The sequence below is a fragment of the Gekko japonicus genome, unplaced genomic scaffold, assembly GCF_001447785.1.
Source record: "Gekko japonicus isolate JY-2015 unplaced genomic scaffold, Gekko_japonicus_V1.1 scaffold697, whole genome shotgun sequence".
In the NCBI taxonomy this organism is placed as follows: Eukaryota; Metazoa; Chordata; class Lepidosauria; order Squamata; family Gekkonidae; genus Gekko; species Gekko japonicus.
In genome coordinates, this window is record NW_015160230.1 from 455,110 (window position 1) to 473,268 (window position 18,159).

The window sequence follows — 18,159 nt, forward strand, 5'->3', positions numbered from 1 at the left end:
CCCTTGACTTATTTAAAGGCCTCCTGAGTGTAAAAAAATCCTGGTTATGGGCCTGGTCTCACAGGCAACTGAGAATGAGGCATATTATGGATCTGCTAAACGATCCCAGTCATGGAAATATTTGAGGTAGCATTCCAGAGAGGAATCACCTTCAGGCAAGCCTCCACTGAACTATAACCAGGTCAAAAGCCTGATGTCGAATTTGGATGCTAGTTACAAGCAGCTCAAGCGGTGGCTCAAGTGGTTAAGACGCTGAACTGCAGGCTGTGGAAGGTTGGTAGTTCAGCAGTTCGAGACCCAAGTGTGCCGCATGATGGAGTGAGCTCCCGTCTCTAGTTCCAGCTCCTGCCAACCTAGCAGTTCGAAAGCAAGAAATTGCAAGTAGATAAATAGGTACTACTTCAGTGGGAAGGTAACAGCATTCCGTGCACCTTGGTGTTTAGTCATGCCGGCCACATGACCATGGAAACGTCTTCGGACAGCACTGGCTCTTCGGCTTTGAAACGGAGCACCGCAACCCTAGAGTCAGATTTGACTGGCTTTCGAGCAAGGGAACCTTTACCTTTACTTTTACAAGCAGCTCTAATAAGGTAGGAGGTGTACCCTTACCCAACACCTTAGGAAAGGAAGACAATATACCTCAGACTATCTGCATCCTGTACAACCATGATCACTTTGTTAATTTCTGTTATTGAGACATCTCAACTGAAGGAGGGTCTGTGGATCTTGGCGGGGCCCTGCATGCCTCCTTCATGCGAATTCATCAACAAGATTGGTTTTTTGGCCTAGATCTGTGGCTTTCATAATGGATTGCTCCTTATGCATCCTGGCACACCGTGCCAGAGTGGTAGAACGGCTTGCCCAAGATTGTACAGCCCATCATTGTTGGGCAAGTGAGCTTCTACCCAGTTAGGTTGAACTAACTTGATTTCAGCAGGCTTATTTTCAGTGATATCATTGTGGCTCAGTAAAACTACTACTGGGCAATGAGTCAAAATGAGAGTCAAGAATAGACACAGAGGCTGTTACCAACAGCTGCTGAACAGTGCAAAGTTTATACTAAGGAATTTATATCTTCAAAAACTAAGGAATTCATATCTTCAAAATAAGTTGAAGTCTGTACTTTCCCAGAAAGAGCAGATGCTCAGCCAGTGACAAGATGATGCTTTGGGGGAATTGCCAGAACCCTTCCATATTATTATTTTATGCACTAGACAAGAACCATCCGTGTTTTCCTGTTTAGCATAACAGATGTATACTGAGAGTGACTCAATTAATGAAGTTCAGTTCAGCATCTCTTCCCGGCAAGCACACACCGGCTACATGGAAATAAGTTTTAATTATATATTGTGTTTAGCTCCTTCTTTAATCAACAAAGTGTAAATATTTGGAATAAACAACCACAGATTCATCAGCACGAAGCACAGTGCCAGTGAGGATGGAGAGGAACCACAGCTTTTGATTCTGTCTAGTGTCATAGTTGATAACTTTTGCTTTGTTCACTATGAACTTTATTAAGGTTCAGAGGAAGAACTTTCCATTATGCAAATGAAATACATTTTAAAAAGATTCTTTCGATGAAACAAAATTTCTCTTGCCATATTTAGAGATCTACACACCTAATGGCAGCATTTAGGTCACTGTGTGTTTTAAATTTGCATGGAGCAGACAGAAGCCCCTTGATTTAGCCATTGCACTTACCAAGTTCTCCTTCTGCCATCTTCCCCTTCCCTCAGCCACCTTGGGAGCCGGGCAACTGTTCTGAACAATATGGGGCTGTGGGAAGAAGGGGAAATTGGAAAGAGCTGCATCCCCCCAGGCACTTCTACCTTCATGAGCAAAGCAAGTTTTGAAATAGCACAGAGTGCTGCTTCAGGAAGACGAAAGAGGGAAAAGAACATTTCTGTGAACTCATTTCATAGGCTCATTCCCAAATGACAGAATATCTAACATTTTATTTATTAGTGGGAACAGCAGTAGCAATAATGTAGGGCTTTAATAGTAAATGGAAGTAAAAGCACTACCACTCCATTCTAGCTGGCTTGCTCTTTACTTGGGTGTTTGCCATGATGGTGGTGGTGGTTTTACTTCCTCTTCTCTGCAGTAAGGTTGCTTTCCTCCCAGCAGTTGCCTGGGTGCTGAGATGAGGATGTGGTGGCATCAGAAAAAGGGGGTTGTTGGAGAGGGCAGGTCTTTTACTTCCACAAGGCCCCACAGCTCAGGGAGGGAGGCTCACAGCTTTCATGCCTTCCAATGCCTTTAACCATGGCTGTTTTAAGGTGGGAACCACCTGCCAACCACAGGCCCTACAGGCAACAACCATGCCCACATTTCTAGACCATGGGAAGGGTGACAGACTGAGGAAGAGCCACATCCTTCTGTTGGTGATGGATGTGGTAAATTAGGTTCTGGAGTTTGTTTTGTTATACAAAGTAATTACAGAAAGTATGACTTCTGCTACCCTTTCTCCTTGGCCACATATATCAGACTTGTATCCAGCAAGAATCACTTGCTGAGCAGACCTCACAGATCAGGACGTTCACACTTCCTCCTCCCCATACAGCTCACTGAGCTTCCCCATTTTTATTCCTGGTGCTCAGTGGACCCTCAGAAATAGCTTCAGAAGTAACGTGGGCAGGGCCATAATATCCAGTTGGGCCAGTGGTCCCAAATATGGAAAAAATATATTAAGATGACAAAATCAATTGTATATAAGGAAAATATTTACAAGATATTTTATAGATGGTATATACCACCTGAGAAATTAGCGAAATTTGATTCAAAATGTTCAGATAAAAGTTGGAAATGTGAGAACAAAACAGGATCCTTTTATCATATGTGGTGGCTATGTGAAAAAGCTAAGAAATATTGGGTGGGGATCCATGAAATATTGCAGAATATATTGAAATGTCATATACCTTTTACCCCAGAAATATTACTTTTGAATATTTTACCAGACAATTGTAAAAGAGAAGATTCCTATCTTATATTGTATGTATCTACCTCTGCCAGAATACTGTATGCTAAATATTGGAGGAGTCAAGAAATGCCAAGTAAAGAAGAGATTATTAACAAAATACCGAAGCAGCAGAAATGGACAAACTTACTTTACTTTTGAAAGATCATTCAGAAAAGACTTTTGAAAATACTTGGGCAAGATTTTCTAAATGGTACGAGAACTATATTCGTAACAAGACAAGACAAGGTTAACATGTAAGTGTATAAGAAAGCAAAGACTATAAAAATATTGATTTCTGTATAAATAGTTTGCAAAACAGTTTAAAAATTGGTTTTATCTTTAAGGTTGTAAGCTTAAAATGATATATAACTGGCAACAACAATAAGCTTTATCTATAATGTACCCCCAGTTTTATGTTTTTATGTGTGTTTTGTGTATGTTAGTATGTTATTTTGTGTGTTATAGAAAATAAATAAAATTGTATATGAAGAAGTAACATGGGCTCTGCAGATAAAGGGCGAAATCAGCACCCCCTCTACTAACAACGGAAGTGCTGTTCTGTCCTTGGGACTGAGTATTTGGATACAAGCCAGTTCTGCAACTGTGGAAAGAAGGTAGTTGTGTGGAGGCAAATGTCCAGTTCTGGCAATTAGGGTTGCCAGCTGGTGTGGGGGGAAAAACTGTCCTTTTATTAGATGCTTAATGTGTGGAAATTGGCAGTTGAAGCTTTTTGTAGCATGGAGGTAAATAACAGAACCTTGTTAATGCTTGTGTGTAAAGTGCTGTCAAATCACAGCTGATTTATGGAGACCTCAGGGTATTCCAGAGGAGTCATTGAGCAGAGGTGGTTTCCCAGTTCCCATTGCCTTCCTCTGCAAAGTCTCCCATCCAAGTACCAACCCTACATGGGGCTGCCCTTGTCCCAGATCTGGAAGCTTCAGCTGCTGCAGAATGCAGCGGCCAGGCTGCTATTGGGTCTCCCCATGTGGGAGCACATTCAGCCTGTGCTAAAAGCATTGCACTCTCTGCCTATAGCGTACTGGATTCGCTTCAAGGTGCTGGTGCTTACCTTTAAAGCCCTTTATGGTCAGGGGCCTACCTAACTGAGGGACCGCCTTTCCCCACATGTTCCCCAGAGAGCACTACAGCTGGGGTCTCATAATTGTCTGGCCCTCCCGGGTCCTAAAGATGCCAGGCTAGGAGCAACCAGGGCCAGGGCCTTTTCAGTGGCGGCTCTGCGCTGGTGGAATGAGCTCCCAGAAGATACTAGTGCCCTGCGGGACCTTTTACAGTTCCGCAGGGTCTGTAAAACAGAGCTCTTCCACCAGGCCTTTAGTTAAGGAGCCGCATCCAACAACTAAGACCCTGTGCCCAATGCCACCATCAATAGCCTACGCTTTGCCAAAGTGTAATAACAACCTCTGACTGTATTTTTTAGTATGTTGTAATGTATCCAGTCCAGACCGCGGGGCCTGCTTGGGCTCCATGCGGTCAGGCACAAACGTCGAGCTTTGCTCCAAGAGACAATGGACTATGCGGATCCTAGCCCACTCCAATTAGGGGGCTAGGTTCCCGGCCGAGAGCCTATGGGACTCTCGGCCACTGTAAATAACCTATTGGGAAGTGGGTGTGTGTTTTGGGTGTCGGTTTCTCGGGGAATATAAGCCGGCTGCGAGCCGGCCAAAGTCATCTTGTTCCTGATCGAATAAAGTACGCTTTGCTGAAATCACTCTCCGTCTGCGTACTTTTCATATGTCTTCTGCTATCACTACCTCGCCATCGCCGTATAAACTGATACTAGCACTTTAAGTCTTGTTTTTAGAGCTATATTTATAATTGTTTTACTTGTCAATTTTTATGTAAGCTGCCCTGAGCCTGCCTTGGCGAGGAGGGCGGGATATGAATCAAATAAATAAATAAACTTTCAAGATCTGACAGGATCAGGCTATGTTATACCATTCCACATCCTACCTTGTTAATAACATCCTATTAAGCCTCTATTAAAGAGACAGGATGTTGTTCACCAGTCCAGTTATCAACCCTAGGCATGGTAACCTCTGAAGTGGGTGACACAGGCTGGGTCCAGCAGTAGGAGCTGAAGCTGCACAAGTTGGGAGCACAAGTTCTGCACCCCAGGTAAGACATAGGGGAGCGAACAGATTGTCCAGACAAAGGCTCAGAGACAGTGGTACCCCTTCATCCTCTCTGCTTTACTTATGCCTTACTTTCTTCTCTTGGGCTACATCCTCATCTGCAGAGTGGGGTACTTAAAGGAATAGTCCCCTGGCTCTCAAGACAGTATTCGTAGGCATCTTTCATGCCTGAAGAGTTGCCTCTGCTGGCAAGCAGATACTGAGGGAGACCCAAGATTTATTTTGTTTTATTTGCTTAATTTATAACCTCCCTTTCTACGCAGTGGAGTCCCAAGGTGGCACTCATAATTCCCCTGTCCTCCATTTTGTCCTCACAACAACATGGTTGAGGGCGTGTGACTGGCGGAAGGTCACCCAGCAAACCTCCGTGCCAGAGAGCGGGATTCCAGTCTAGTTCTCCCAGATCCTAGTCTAACAATCACATTGGCTCTCTACTTTATTTGGCAGCAAAACAGTCACATTGCTAGACCAGGACTGAAGAGATTGAGGTTTGTTGCAGCCATCAAAACTTAAATCCCTTCTTTTGGCTCACCAGAGGTTCTCAAGGTGGTTTAAGCCCAGGACAGAACTACATATTGTGGGATGGTGGACATGGGGAGACACCAAGAGGAGAAACTCCAGGCCACGTTTTGTCCTGTATAACAGGCAGGAAACAGTACCATCATGTTGTACCATACCTTAATGCTTTGCAGTTTTTCATCAGCTGCAGCCCATGATAGAGGTGGGGAGATACACATGGGACCAACAGGACAGGTAACAATTCTTAAAGTTTATGGGGAAAGAAGTGAGCTGTCAACGGGGAGGCCATTTTGACTACATTGCTTTGTTACCTGAAACATGTGGTACCATAAGCATTACTTGGAGTCTGTCTGCTGTTTGAACAGGTTTGTTTGAAGTTGCAACTTCTTGTGCCTGAAAAGGGAATGGGGCCTGAAGTCATTCATTCACTAAGTGGCCTTGGGCAAAGCTTAGCCTTCTTGTGCCTGAAAAGGGAATGGGGCCATTCACTAAGTGGCCTTGGGCAAAGCTTCTCACAGAGGATAAAATGAGATTACACTTCCCTGAACTTTTGGGAGACACATGACGGGGTAGAGAAGTGTTGAATTAATTCCTCCAGTCATTTTGAGCTCCCTAGTACAGAGGCATCTGAAACCTAAAAGACTTAATTCCCTCTAAAGCATCTTCTGAAGCTTTTACACACTATCACAATCCTTGTTTGTGTCTCTTGGCACTCTTAAGAACACTCATTTCATGCTATTCCTTCACATTGCATTAGCCATACAGATGCTGGGAAGGCACCTGAGTCCACATTGCTTGAAGCAAACCAATACAAACACCACCACCCCTAGTCAAGAGGTGTGTGATATTTTTCCCAGGTAAGTGACAGGATTACACTTGCTAAAAGGTACACAAAGGTTCACAATATATCTTACAAGATATCTCTCAGCAGAATCTAACACAGAGCATACCCTTCCTCCCTATTGTTCTTTGGATGCTCACGAGAGAAAAAAGAGACCCTTGCTCATGGGGCATCTGGAGGCACACTGTGTGTCAGGGAGCAGAGGCAGAATGTGCTTGAGGAACATGATAGGGGAATGCTATTTGGGACTGGAATGTCTCTTACAGTGTCAGCACTATGAAGAGGAAGGGGCTATACTCTCACCATCAGGTACACAAATGTTGACTGAAGGAGCTCTATCTTCTTTTGGGCACCAACTCAAAGAGCAGTCCCTGGAACAGATGCTGTTCAGAGATTTTATCATCAATATTCTTAAGAAGTGCAAGAGAACTTTTTAAAGCAAAGTTTCTTTTTATTATTGTGGCCTTGTAATTATTTGGTGGTGTAGGATAAGGACATCTTCCCTTCAAGTTGAGCCTTGGGAAAACCAGTTTTATCAGACAGTCAGTGAGTGAAACCCAATTATTCCCCACCCCTTGCACAGGTTCTACCAGAGCTTGTAAGCTGGCTCTGTGACTGTCATGGGCACCTATTGGACTGTAATGCCAAAAGACATTGTACACAGGTGATTTGTATTGCTTTAAAGATTTGTACAGACTTGGACTTTTATGTCTTTAAAAGATGAACCTTTTCTCACTTTTCCACATAAAAGCTGCTTCCTCGTGATGGTTTTGCTCCAATTTTGTATAAACAGGAACAGAGTTTTTTGAAGTATCTACACAATGTCATCCCAAACTGTCCACTTTCTGAGTGTTTATCCACTTTGCTGAAATTTTCCCCAACCCTGGTTTGGTGCAGTTTTTTTGAGAACAATCAGAGGGGTGTGGCATGGAAAGTGTAGACACAACTACTGTGTGGACCCTCTGTCACCACTGTCAGTGCCTCTACATTCACAGCATTGATGGAAGGAACACAGAAAATCATCACTATGTGGATGAAGTCAAACACTGTAGTAACTTTAAAAGCAGACCAACAACAAAAAATTCAGGTGGATATAGTAGATTGAGAATACTGGACTTCATAGTCAGAGGCTGTGGATAACACACACACTCAACACACATTTGTAGTGAAGGTCTCATGCTGTTAGCTTTGAAGCAGTTTCCAGATGCCTCCTGCTGATTGTCAGAATCCTCCCAGAGCCTTGCTGATTCTCTGTTTACATCTTCTCAGCCACTCCAATGGATGCCACTCTTGGGCCAATGATACTTTCATTGTTCTCCTAAGGACGCAAAGTATTGAGAAATTCATTTCCTTGCTATACAGGTTTTGCTTTCCCTAGTAGAACTGGAGGATATCCAAGTACTGGTGAATACAAAATCCCCAGACTCTGCCTTTGCAAGCACATACTAAAGGGCAATTCAGGTCAACCTTTCTTAACTTCAGAAATATGTTCCATCGCACAAGGCTAGTAGCTAGCAGGTAACTGAACACTCTAGGCATTAATACAAAGATGATAAGGTTCCCTTTCTGTATTCCCCCCACCCCCCAGCTTATCAGGAGCGCTACACCTCACTGAATTACAGATATTTCCTCTATCATTCCAGAGAGTTGGCTTTCCTTCTAGCATGGATTCCCTTCTCTGTAGCCTTGGAAGTGCCTCCAGCAGAAACAATTCATTGCCATTTGTGATTCTCTCTTTGTGCCTGCCTGCCTCCCTCTCTCTCTCTCTCTCTCTCTCTCTCTCTCTCTCTCTCACACACACACACACACACACACACACACACACAGAAGGTCACCATGGTTGTGCCATGGGATTAATTTAGCCCTTAAAACGTATTAATTGGTGGCAGACAGGAAGGTTTTGCAAGTCCACCCAGTTATTCTGCAGCCCCCTTGTGGATTGATGACATGTAATTAACATCTGTTTAATTGATGCACCTAGAGACTTAATCACAGCGCCTTTATGAACTCTCTGTAGGCTAGTTTGTGCAAAAGCAGCTGCCTTTGCTACTGTCCTTATGATGCAAACAATAAATTGGCAGTTTCACATACAGTAGGTTCCTGTCTTTAGGCTGAATCATTCATCCTCCCCTTTCCTGTTTTCATTGTTTTGCCCTCCTTCTGTGTTAACGCTTTTTTCTTCCTCACTCCCTTTGCTGTCTTGAGAAAGGTCAAATCACTCCAGTACCTTTCAACTATCTATGTGTTGCATTTTCTCCCCAGGTGCATCATTTGCAGCTGTACTTATGTTTATTCCAAATGACAGAGCATATCCCCTGAATGAACTTCCATCCTAAGCATAGTTACACCCTTGTAAGTCCCCTGAATTCCATGGATGTAGAAGGGTATAACCCTATTTAGGACTGCTTGCACATGACTTTGGGCCATTCGCTTTGTCTTAGTCTAATTTACTTCACAGAGTTCTTTAAGGGATAAAATGGAAGATGGGGAGAACCATAAACAATATCCTAGGCTTCTTGGAGGAAGGATAGGATAAAAATGTAATAAATACATTAGTTGTTGTGCATTTAGAAAAAGCATGCCCAATAACTGAAATCTATATTTTTTCAACTGCAAATGTGTTGTTAAAATAGTTTTAAAATTTCATTACTTAAAAAGTTTGTAAAAACTGAAGCTAATGATCCATCCTTTATCCAGTCAATCACCTGGCAAGAGCAGAATGTGTGCTCTTATCTAAAGAGTGGATGGAACAGGTTGATTAACCCTATACATAATTTAAAGAATCCCAGAACTAGCCTTGTCAGAGTCCTTAAGGTGTGCCAGTATGTTGGGCCTCTTCTGACTGCTGTTCCCTCCCTTTGTAGTTTGGCAGGACTGAAGTCATCGACAACACCTTGAACCCCGACTTTGTGCGCAAGTTCATCCTCGATTATTTTTTTGAAGAGAAGCAAAATTTACGTTTTGATCTGTGAGTGACATAAATTGGGACATTCTAGAGATTGGGTGGAGGAGGAGAAAGAGGATATCAGTGTAAAGAATGACTGTGTATATTGCCCTCTCTGAGATTTGCAAATGCATTGAAATTCAGCAGTTGATCTTTTTCCCCCCCTCAGAGCTCCAAGGACAGCAATAATTCCAATTAATCTCAGCAGTATTGTTTTATCAATCCAGGTTTTGTCTGTACTGTTTTGGGATTCTCCTGTTGTTTGGCTCTGAAACTGATTGTTCCATAACGGTCCCTTACTGTGTACTTTTGCTCTCTTAATGACCTCTGCACAAAGGGACTTGGCATCCCTGATGAATGTGAAATAGCTCTATTGCTTCTCAAAATTCTCCTCCATTCTCCTTTGCAAATTTTGCTATTAAACGTCCTTGGAATATTCTCAGAATGAATGAATATCCTGATAACTTCATGCCTATATTTGGTACCAAATTAAAATTAATTTCAGTATTTGAGGCCTACATTCTGGTTAGTCTTTAACCATATTGATAGCTGATCTGTGATGATGTAGCCTAGTGCTTTCTGCACTTTCTGCCGTCAGGAAACAGTTTCATCATTGACATAAGAATCAGTGTATTGTAATGGCTAGATTGTAGATCTAGGATCTGGGAGAACCGTTCACTACCCACATTGCCAAAAACCTTGCTGAGTGACTGTAGGCTACTCATATGTTCTCAGCCTAACCTACCTCACAGAATTGTTGTGAGGATAAGGAAGAACCATGTATGCAACACAGAACTCCTTGAAGGAAGGAAATAACAGAGAGAGGCCAAGGAATATGTATGTCAGTGCCATCGAAAACTCAGCATGAGGACTGTGGGGATGTGAACACAGTTCAGTTGTTCCCCTTTCTCCAGGGGTCCTGGGAGTGGGGCAGTCCTTACTCTTGGGAATAGGCTCCACCTTTGGAACAGGGTCGGTTTCCTCAGATCAGTCCAGGAAGGGGAGGGGCCTGTCCTCGGGAACATCCCGGTCTTACTGGCCCTGCCGCTTGAGCAGGACGTGTTTCACAGGCGCTCTGTAGAGTGCAGTGATCCAGGGATGAGAAGAAGAGAGGGAGAAGGGAGAGCCCCTCCCTCTTCATTATTTCAAGTCGTGGTCGGCGGCAGACTGCAAAGGAAGCCGATGGGACTGGGAGATCCCCAGCAGCCAAGGCTGTATACGTAGACTCCCGCCGGGCCCAGCGTGCGGCTGGAGGCCCCCTCCCCAACCAACGCACATCAGGGGAAGTGGTTGAGTCTGCAAGGAGACCAGGGCAACGCTGCAGACCCGGCAGTCTCCCCGGTCTCAGAGGACCCGGCATGCAGAGGAACAGACAAGCCAGGAACCTCTAGCCCTTGCCAGAATCATGGTAATCTCTTAAGGGGCCAAAACCTAGACTGGAGGCGAAGGAGGGCAGAGTGGTAGACTGGGGAAAAACCCCAAGCAACCCCCCCCCCCCCGCTATTCAGGGAGGGAGAGGGGGAAATTGATTTCTGGAGCTTCCACCCTCCCCAACCTGGGACAGGCTGGAGTGGATTAAAGAGCCCTTCCCCCCCCACTCTTCCCCCTCAGGGGGAAAGTTCCCATGGAATAGATAGGGAGCTAAAAGGCCCAGGGAAGGCCATAGAAGGGTGGGGAAAATGGTGGTGGCCATCTTGGTTCCCTGGATTCTCATGGTAGACTTACGTTTGCTTTCACTTCCAGGCAAGTGAATAGAAAATGACTGCCAAGTCAGACCTGCCAGTTCCCTGTGCCCAGACCTGGGTAGACCAAGCTAGATTGATCTGTTGAGATCTCAGAAGCTAAGCAGAGTCAGTCCTGGTTAGTACTGGGATGGGAGACCACCAAGGAAGTCCAGGGTCACTACGCTGAGGCAGGCGAAAGCAGTGGCCCTAGCCTGGATGGCCCACACTAGTCCGTTTTAATCGGATCTTGGAAGTTAAGCAGGGTCAGCCCTGGTTGGCTCTCCACCTCTGGCTGTCCCTTGCCTTGAAAAGCATATGGGGCTGCTGCTTGATAGCACTTCCACCACCTCCACTGTTTGCCAGAGAGGGGCTATAACAGATTTGGGGGCGGGGTACACTTAGCAAGTCAGATCTATTCAGATCATAAGCCTGATTTGGCTATTGCATGAATTAGTTTGCTCTGGGGCCATTCCTCCTGAGCTAAGACAAAAATGTGTGAGCCGGAGGCTAAAAAACTGTGAGCTAGCTCACACTAACTCAGCTTAGAGGGAACACTGGCAGCAAGGATAGCCCAGGATAGCCTGAGCTCATTAAGTAAGCATAGCCGGCCCTGGTCAGTATTTGAATGGGAGACCACCAAACAATACCAGAGGTGGGACACAGAGACAGGCAAGGCAAACCATCTCTGAACATCTCCTGCACTGAACCCCAAGGGGTTACCATAACTGGGTTGCAAAAAGTCCAGGAAGGACTCAGACTCCCCAGTTCCATCCTCAGATAGGGCAGGATGGGAGTGGTCGGAGGAAGGAGAGGAAGTAGTACCAACAGTACAGTCTTGGCTATTCCCTCAAGAGCTGTACATGAGATTACTTTCCAAGTATTTAGAATTTCCTCCAGACCTAAGGAAAACGATGATCTTGACTCAGAACGTCTGGTGGAATCAGAAGTTAAGCAGGGTCAGTCCTGGTTAGTACTTGGATTGGAGACAACCAAGGAAGTCCAGGGTTGCTATGCTGAGGCAGACAGCGGCAAGTCTCCTCTGCTCCTCTAACTGCCTGCAGCCTTTTATAGTAGGTTGAAGGCAGAGAGGGAACACCCTTCCAAGCTAAAATCTAACCATCATGGGGTTTTTTCCAAGCTTTATTCCCTGATAACAGAGGCTACCAAGAGAGGCTACCAAGAGACTCAAGGTGACAATGGTGGACGAACCCAGGACTAGCTTGACCTCCAATTCAGTTCTACCTATGGATGCAGTTAGGCTGCCGAAGACCCCAGCGAAAGGTGTTTTGAGCAAGCCTTACTTCGAAGTCTCAGCCTGCTCCATCAGGACGTCAACAGCAGGCATGATGTTTGCCAGGGCGGTACATTATTGGGCATCAGGACTAGCCTCAGCTGATAGTGAAGTCCCAAAAGAACTTAAAGACGAACTTAAGAAGATTGCCCTAGTGACAGTGATTGTGGTAGATACTACATTGGACATCCTGCAGCAGTTAGCTAGAGCCATGGCATGCAGTGTAGCAGCCAGAAGGAACACGTGGCTCAGAATTGGGATGGGGACTCTGCAACACAGGCTAAAGAGACAACAGTTCCCTTCAAGGGCATAAACCTTTTTGGAGATGGACTCGACAGATATCTTCTTGAAGATTTGGAGTTCGGAGTAAGCAGTGAAGTGGCTAAATTTGCGGATGACACTAAATTGTTCAGGGTGGTGAAAACCAGGGAGGATTGTGAGGCACTCCAAAGGGATCTGTTAAGGATGGGCGAGTGGGCATCAACGTGGCAAATGGGGTTCAATGTGGCCAAGTGCAAAGTGATGCACATTGGAGCAAAAAATCCTAACTATAAATACACATTGATGGGGTCCGAACTGGCAGAGACTGACCATGAGAGAGATCTTGGAGTCGTAGTAGATAACTCACTGAAAATGTTGAGACAAACCGTAAGCATAGTCGTCAAGCCAGAGTCCAGGAGGTCAGGAGCCAAAACACCAGAGTCCAGGGCACGAACAAAGAGCATTGTCGTCAGAGCTGGAGTCGAGGAGCCAAGAGTTCAGAGCCGGAAACAGGAATTAGGAACATGGGCGAGGTGGGTGCAGAGCGTCATCAGGCTGACTAATTGCTGGCACAAGAGATTGACCAAGAGTGAGGAGCTAAATATTCCTCCGGGCTGTTATCAATTACCGGCCAATGCGTGTGTCCCGGCTCCTCTTAGAACTCAGGGCTGAGAGACCACCTGCTGCGCAGGCGCACCTCTCACCATCAGGATGCCAAATCCCGCCGGCGCTGATCTCGCAAACGGGCCACCAGTGGGGGCGAATCAGGGGGGCTGTTTGATGTGCATTGTTCCACCTCAGGTGTTGCCGGAGCCGCCTCTGCGGCTTCATTGGGGCCAGGTGTAGATTCTGCCATAATTGGGAGCTCATCCTCAGCAGGACTTAGGACTTCTGCTGGGGCTGGGAGCTCATCCTCGGCAGTACTCATTACAAGGGATCGCCAACACTCCAGCGCACACCAAGCCTCCATCCCCTCAGCTTTGGATTTATCCGACAAGGAGGAAACCCATCAGATCCACCTCCTGACTTGCCACGACCAGCATCTGCCCACAGCCCCCATGCTTCCAGCAAAGATGACCACGCCACCTCCCTGCACCAGCTGCGGAGATGACCATGAGCATTGCTCCTGCCACTTCCACGACATGACCTGCCACAACTGTGGTAAGACCAGCCGCATTGTGCACGCCTGCTGCTCCAAGGGCTCCCAAAGACGCCCCACGACGCATCAGGAGTCCACAGAACTTCACACCTTGGCCATCCACCAGAATGAGATACTGAACTTGCCCCAGGACACCCCCCATAAGATAAAAGTGACTGTGTGTATAGAGGAGGCGTCTTGTGAGATGGAACTGGACATAGGGTCCTCTATCTCCATAATTTCGGAAGAGACTCTCCGGAGGCTCTGTCCACAGGGGGTGCCCTGCCTTAAGCCTGCCAGCTTCCCCCTCAGAGACTTTCAGAAAAACGAGGTGGCCATCAAGGGCTGGGGCAAATACCATATTAAATACCACCGTTTCAAAGGACTCTTGGACTTGCTAGTGGTCGAAGGGTGGCTCATGAGTTTACTGGGGCTATCATGGTCCACGCCCTTAGGCTTGAAGTAACGGGGGTGCACCATGTGGCATCCAAGGACTTCCAAACAGTGTGCAATGAGTTCCCGGGTGTATTTGACGGGACGTTCGGTTGCTACACTGGGCATCTGGTCTCCCTGCAACTCAACCCGGAGGTGCGGCCCATTAGACTAAAGGCCAGATGTGTTCCCTTTGCCCCGAAGCCCATGATAGACAGTGAACTGGATCGGTTGGTGGCCCAGGGGGTATTGGAGCCAGTTCTGCATGCCACATGGGAAACCCCTATTGTGACCAGCGGGGACATCCGCATCTGTGTGGACTATATGTGCATGATTAACAAGGTGTTCCAGGACCACGCATACCTGGTCCCGCTGGTTAGCCATATCCTGGCTTCCCTAGTGGGTGCCAAGGTTTTTGGAAAACTGGACTTGGCACAGGCCTACCAGCAGCTTCCGGTCGATGATGAGACTGCTGAGGCCCAGATGATCGTGACACACAGGGGGGGCATTCCAGGTGCGGCGGCTGCTGTTCAGGGTCAGTGTCACCCCGGGAATCTTCCAAAATCTTATGGACTCTCTTCTTAAAGGGATTCCTGGGGTCCAGCCATTTTTCAGTGATGTTTCAATCACTGCCCCCACTGACGAGGACTTTGCCATCTGTCTGCGTGCCATCCTGCAAAGGTTCCATGATGCCGGCCTTAAAGTTAAGAGGGAAAAGTGCCTCCTGGGGGTCCCATGGGTCGAGTTCCTGGGCTTCTCCATCGATGCACACGGCATCCATGCTGCTGCTGACAAGGTCCGTGCCATCATCAGTGCCCCGACACCCACATCCAAGCAGGAACTCCAGGCTTTCCTCGGCCTGCTGAAGTTTTATCACTTGTTCCTGCCTCACAAGGAGCCACTGCACCGGCTGCTTGACAAATGGGCCCGCCATCGCAGAGCCACTGTGCTGGCTGCTCAACAAACGGGCTCCCTTGGTCTGGGGCCAGAAGCAAGCCACCGCGTTCCATGCTGTCAAAGAGCTGCTCACCTTGAACGAGGTACTCACACACTTCGGCGAAGCACTCCCAGTCATCCTGGCCTGCGATGCATCCCCTTATGGAGTTGGAGCCATCCTCGGTCACCAGCTACCCAACGGCCGAGAGGTCCCTGTGGCCTATTACTCCCGCAACTTGTCCTCAGCCGAGCGCAACTACGTGCAGATCGACAAGGAGGCCGTGGTAGGCGTGAAAAAATTCTACGATTAATTCTACAGGTGGCCCTTCACCTTCGTGACGGATCATAAACTCCTGCTCAGCATGCTGGCTCCAGACTGCCAAACACCAAAGATACTGTCTCCCTGGGTGCTGCACTGGTCCATCTTCCTGGCAGGCTACCAGTACAGTCCTCACCACCACTCCGGGAAGTCATTGGGACATGCCAACGCCCTCAGCTGCCTGCTGCTGACCTCCTGTGACCCAGACCCAGCTCCTGCCCACCAGATCCTGCCAGTTTGGTGTAGTGGTTAAGTGTGCGGACTCTAATCTGGGAGAACTGGGTTTGATTCCCCACTCCTCCACTTGCACCTGCTGATGTGACCTTGGGTCAGTCACAAGCTCTGGCACAGCTGTCCTTGAAAAAGAGCAGTTTGTGTCAGAGTTCTCCGAGCCCCCCCTACCTCACAGGGTGTCTGTTGTGGGGAGGGGAAGGGAAAGGACTTTGTAAGCCGCTCTGAGACTCCAAGTGAAGGGCGGGGTATAAATCCAATCTCTTCTTCTTCTCCTGGAGGACCTTCCTGACCGCCCACTCCAGGTATCAGACGTCTCCCACTGCACTGCACGGGACCGTGTCCTCTCCCATGTTCTGGACTGGGTGGGGAGGGGATGGCCTGCCGGCCACACAGGCCCTGAATTCACAGCGTTCTCCTCCCGACAGGACTAATTGTCAGCATACAAGGGGTGCCTGCTGTGGGGAAGCCAGGTCAGCATAATAAAAAGTAGAGACATCACCCTGTCAACAAAAGTCCGTATGATCAAAGCAATGGTATTCCCAGTAGTACTGTATGGCTGCGAGAGTTGGACTATAAGGAAGGCTGAGCGCCTTTTGATTCTTTTGAATTATGGTGCTGGAGAAGAGTGAAGGTCAAAGAAGACGGAGACAGCAAAGGATGAGATGGTTAGACAGTGTTATCGAGGCAATGAACATGAAATTAAGCAAACTCTGGAGCACGACGGAAGACAGGAGAGCCTGGCGTGATGTGGTCCATGGGGTCGCGAAGAGTCGGACTCGACTGTGTGACTGAATAACAACAAAAGTTAAAACAATCAAGGCATACTAGAAGCCTGAAGTATTCACATGGAGAGTTTAATGTTTCACATTGACGATGTAAATTGGAATTTTACTTTGCAACTGAGTGGCAAATGTCATCCATTTTGAGAAATGGGGCAAATTTCAACATGTGCTTCTTTTCTTGTGTAAAGGAACAGAGCTGGAGTTCTAACATGGGTTCAAAGTAAGATCCCACACCTCAGAGTTCTTTTTTAATTACAATTTGTACTGTATGCCTAAAAATGAAGTTTCCTTTCAAGTATCACTGCAGTTGTTTCCTTAATCTCTGTGTTCTAATCTTATCTCCATCCTTGCTTTAAGCAATGGCTGTAGACCAATACTGCTCTGATCTCAAGAGGTAAACAGCAGATGCCCATATAGGATGATGGCAGGTTTGTTCTCCCATCTGAGTCTCTGTCTCCTTCGTAGATGTTGTACAGGGGCTAGAGTGCCATCTTCTAACATGCTACATAGGTTGGTCATAGTGGCATGGGGAAAATACTAAGACCCTACATGTCTAAAATCTGATTTCTACTTTTCTTTCATTCTAGGTATGATGTGGACTCCAAGAGCCCTGACCTTTCAAAACATGTAAGCCAAAAGCGTGTTCTTGCTGCTCTTCACTTCCAGTATACTTTTAGATACTTCTCCTTTTTTCTTCTCATATTCCATAGCCATTTTCAATTGTCAAATGCTGCTAATATTCACTGTTTTCTTCCTATTGATTTTGCCCATGCTTTGATCTGTTTTCTTATTTTAGTCTGGTTGACTTATCATAATACTCTTTTAGTCAATCTTTCCTGCTTCTACCTTAAGACTCCTGTTACTGTTTTGCATTCTACTGCTGCCCACTTAATTTTTTCAGCATGCCAGTAAGGTCAAGTTTATCCACTTTTGATTTAACTTTACTCTAACTGCCCCCCATTTTGTTTAAGATTCAAGGGCTTAGACCAGTTCAACCCTGTTTAAGATGCTCTGCTAGTTGTCTTCAGATTTATTAATTATCTGCAGGACTTTCATCTCTGATTTCTCTATATTTCTTCTCCTTTAGTTTTGTACTCTTCTGGTTCTTTGTTGCTTGTTATATCCCTTCTCTCCTCCTGTTTTTTGTTTGAAGCACGTCTTATGTTATTGCCCCTTTGCAATGGAACTCTTTACCAGCTGATATTTGTTTAATTGATTCTCTCTGTTTAAAAAAACCTCAAGACTAATTTATTTCAGCTCATTCTAGCAGGTTTGGGCCTTCTACTGATCCAGTGTATAGTTTTACTTCTTCTGTTTTTTAAAAAAGTAAATTGTAAGTCCACTGGGTAAAATCTACCTTGTATTCTTTTTCTACAGTGCTTTAGTTTTAGGCATTTCATTACTATTACTGTTTCCTAATTCAACAGATAGTTCCCAAGATGACTTAAAAATCTCTACAAATAACAGGTGAAATCTAAAAACAATCCTTGCAACAGTAAACATATCAGCAAGTAGGAGAAGCATTAATAATATGATAATAAATATCTAGGATAAAATCAATAGATTTAAAGCAGATTCTCTGCCACCGAGCCACAGCCCCTCTGAGCCATTTGCATTACTCCTCAC

General features: G+C 46.1%; 1 protein-coding gene across 2 annotated transcripts in view; it reads left to right on the top strand.

The window, feature by feature from the left end:
* Positions 1 to 18,159, top strand: part of LOC107111207 (copine-5) — a 218,419-nt gene that overhangs the window by 65,853 nt on the left and 134,407 nt on the right. For both annotated transcript variants that reach the window (XM_015412140.1, XM_015412147.1), the window contains exons 4-5: positions 9,337 to 9,440; positions 17,121 to 17,160. In XM_015412140.1, the coding sequence (XP_015267626.1) occupies positions 9,337 to 9,440; positions 17,121 to 17,160 (144 nt within the window). The remainder of the gene's footprint in view (positions 1 to 9,336; positions 9,441 to 17,120; positions 17,161 to 18,159) is intronic.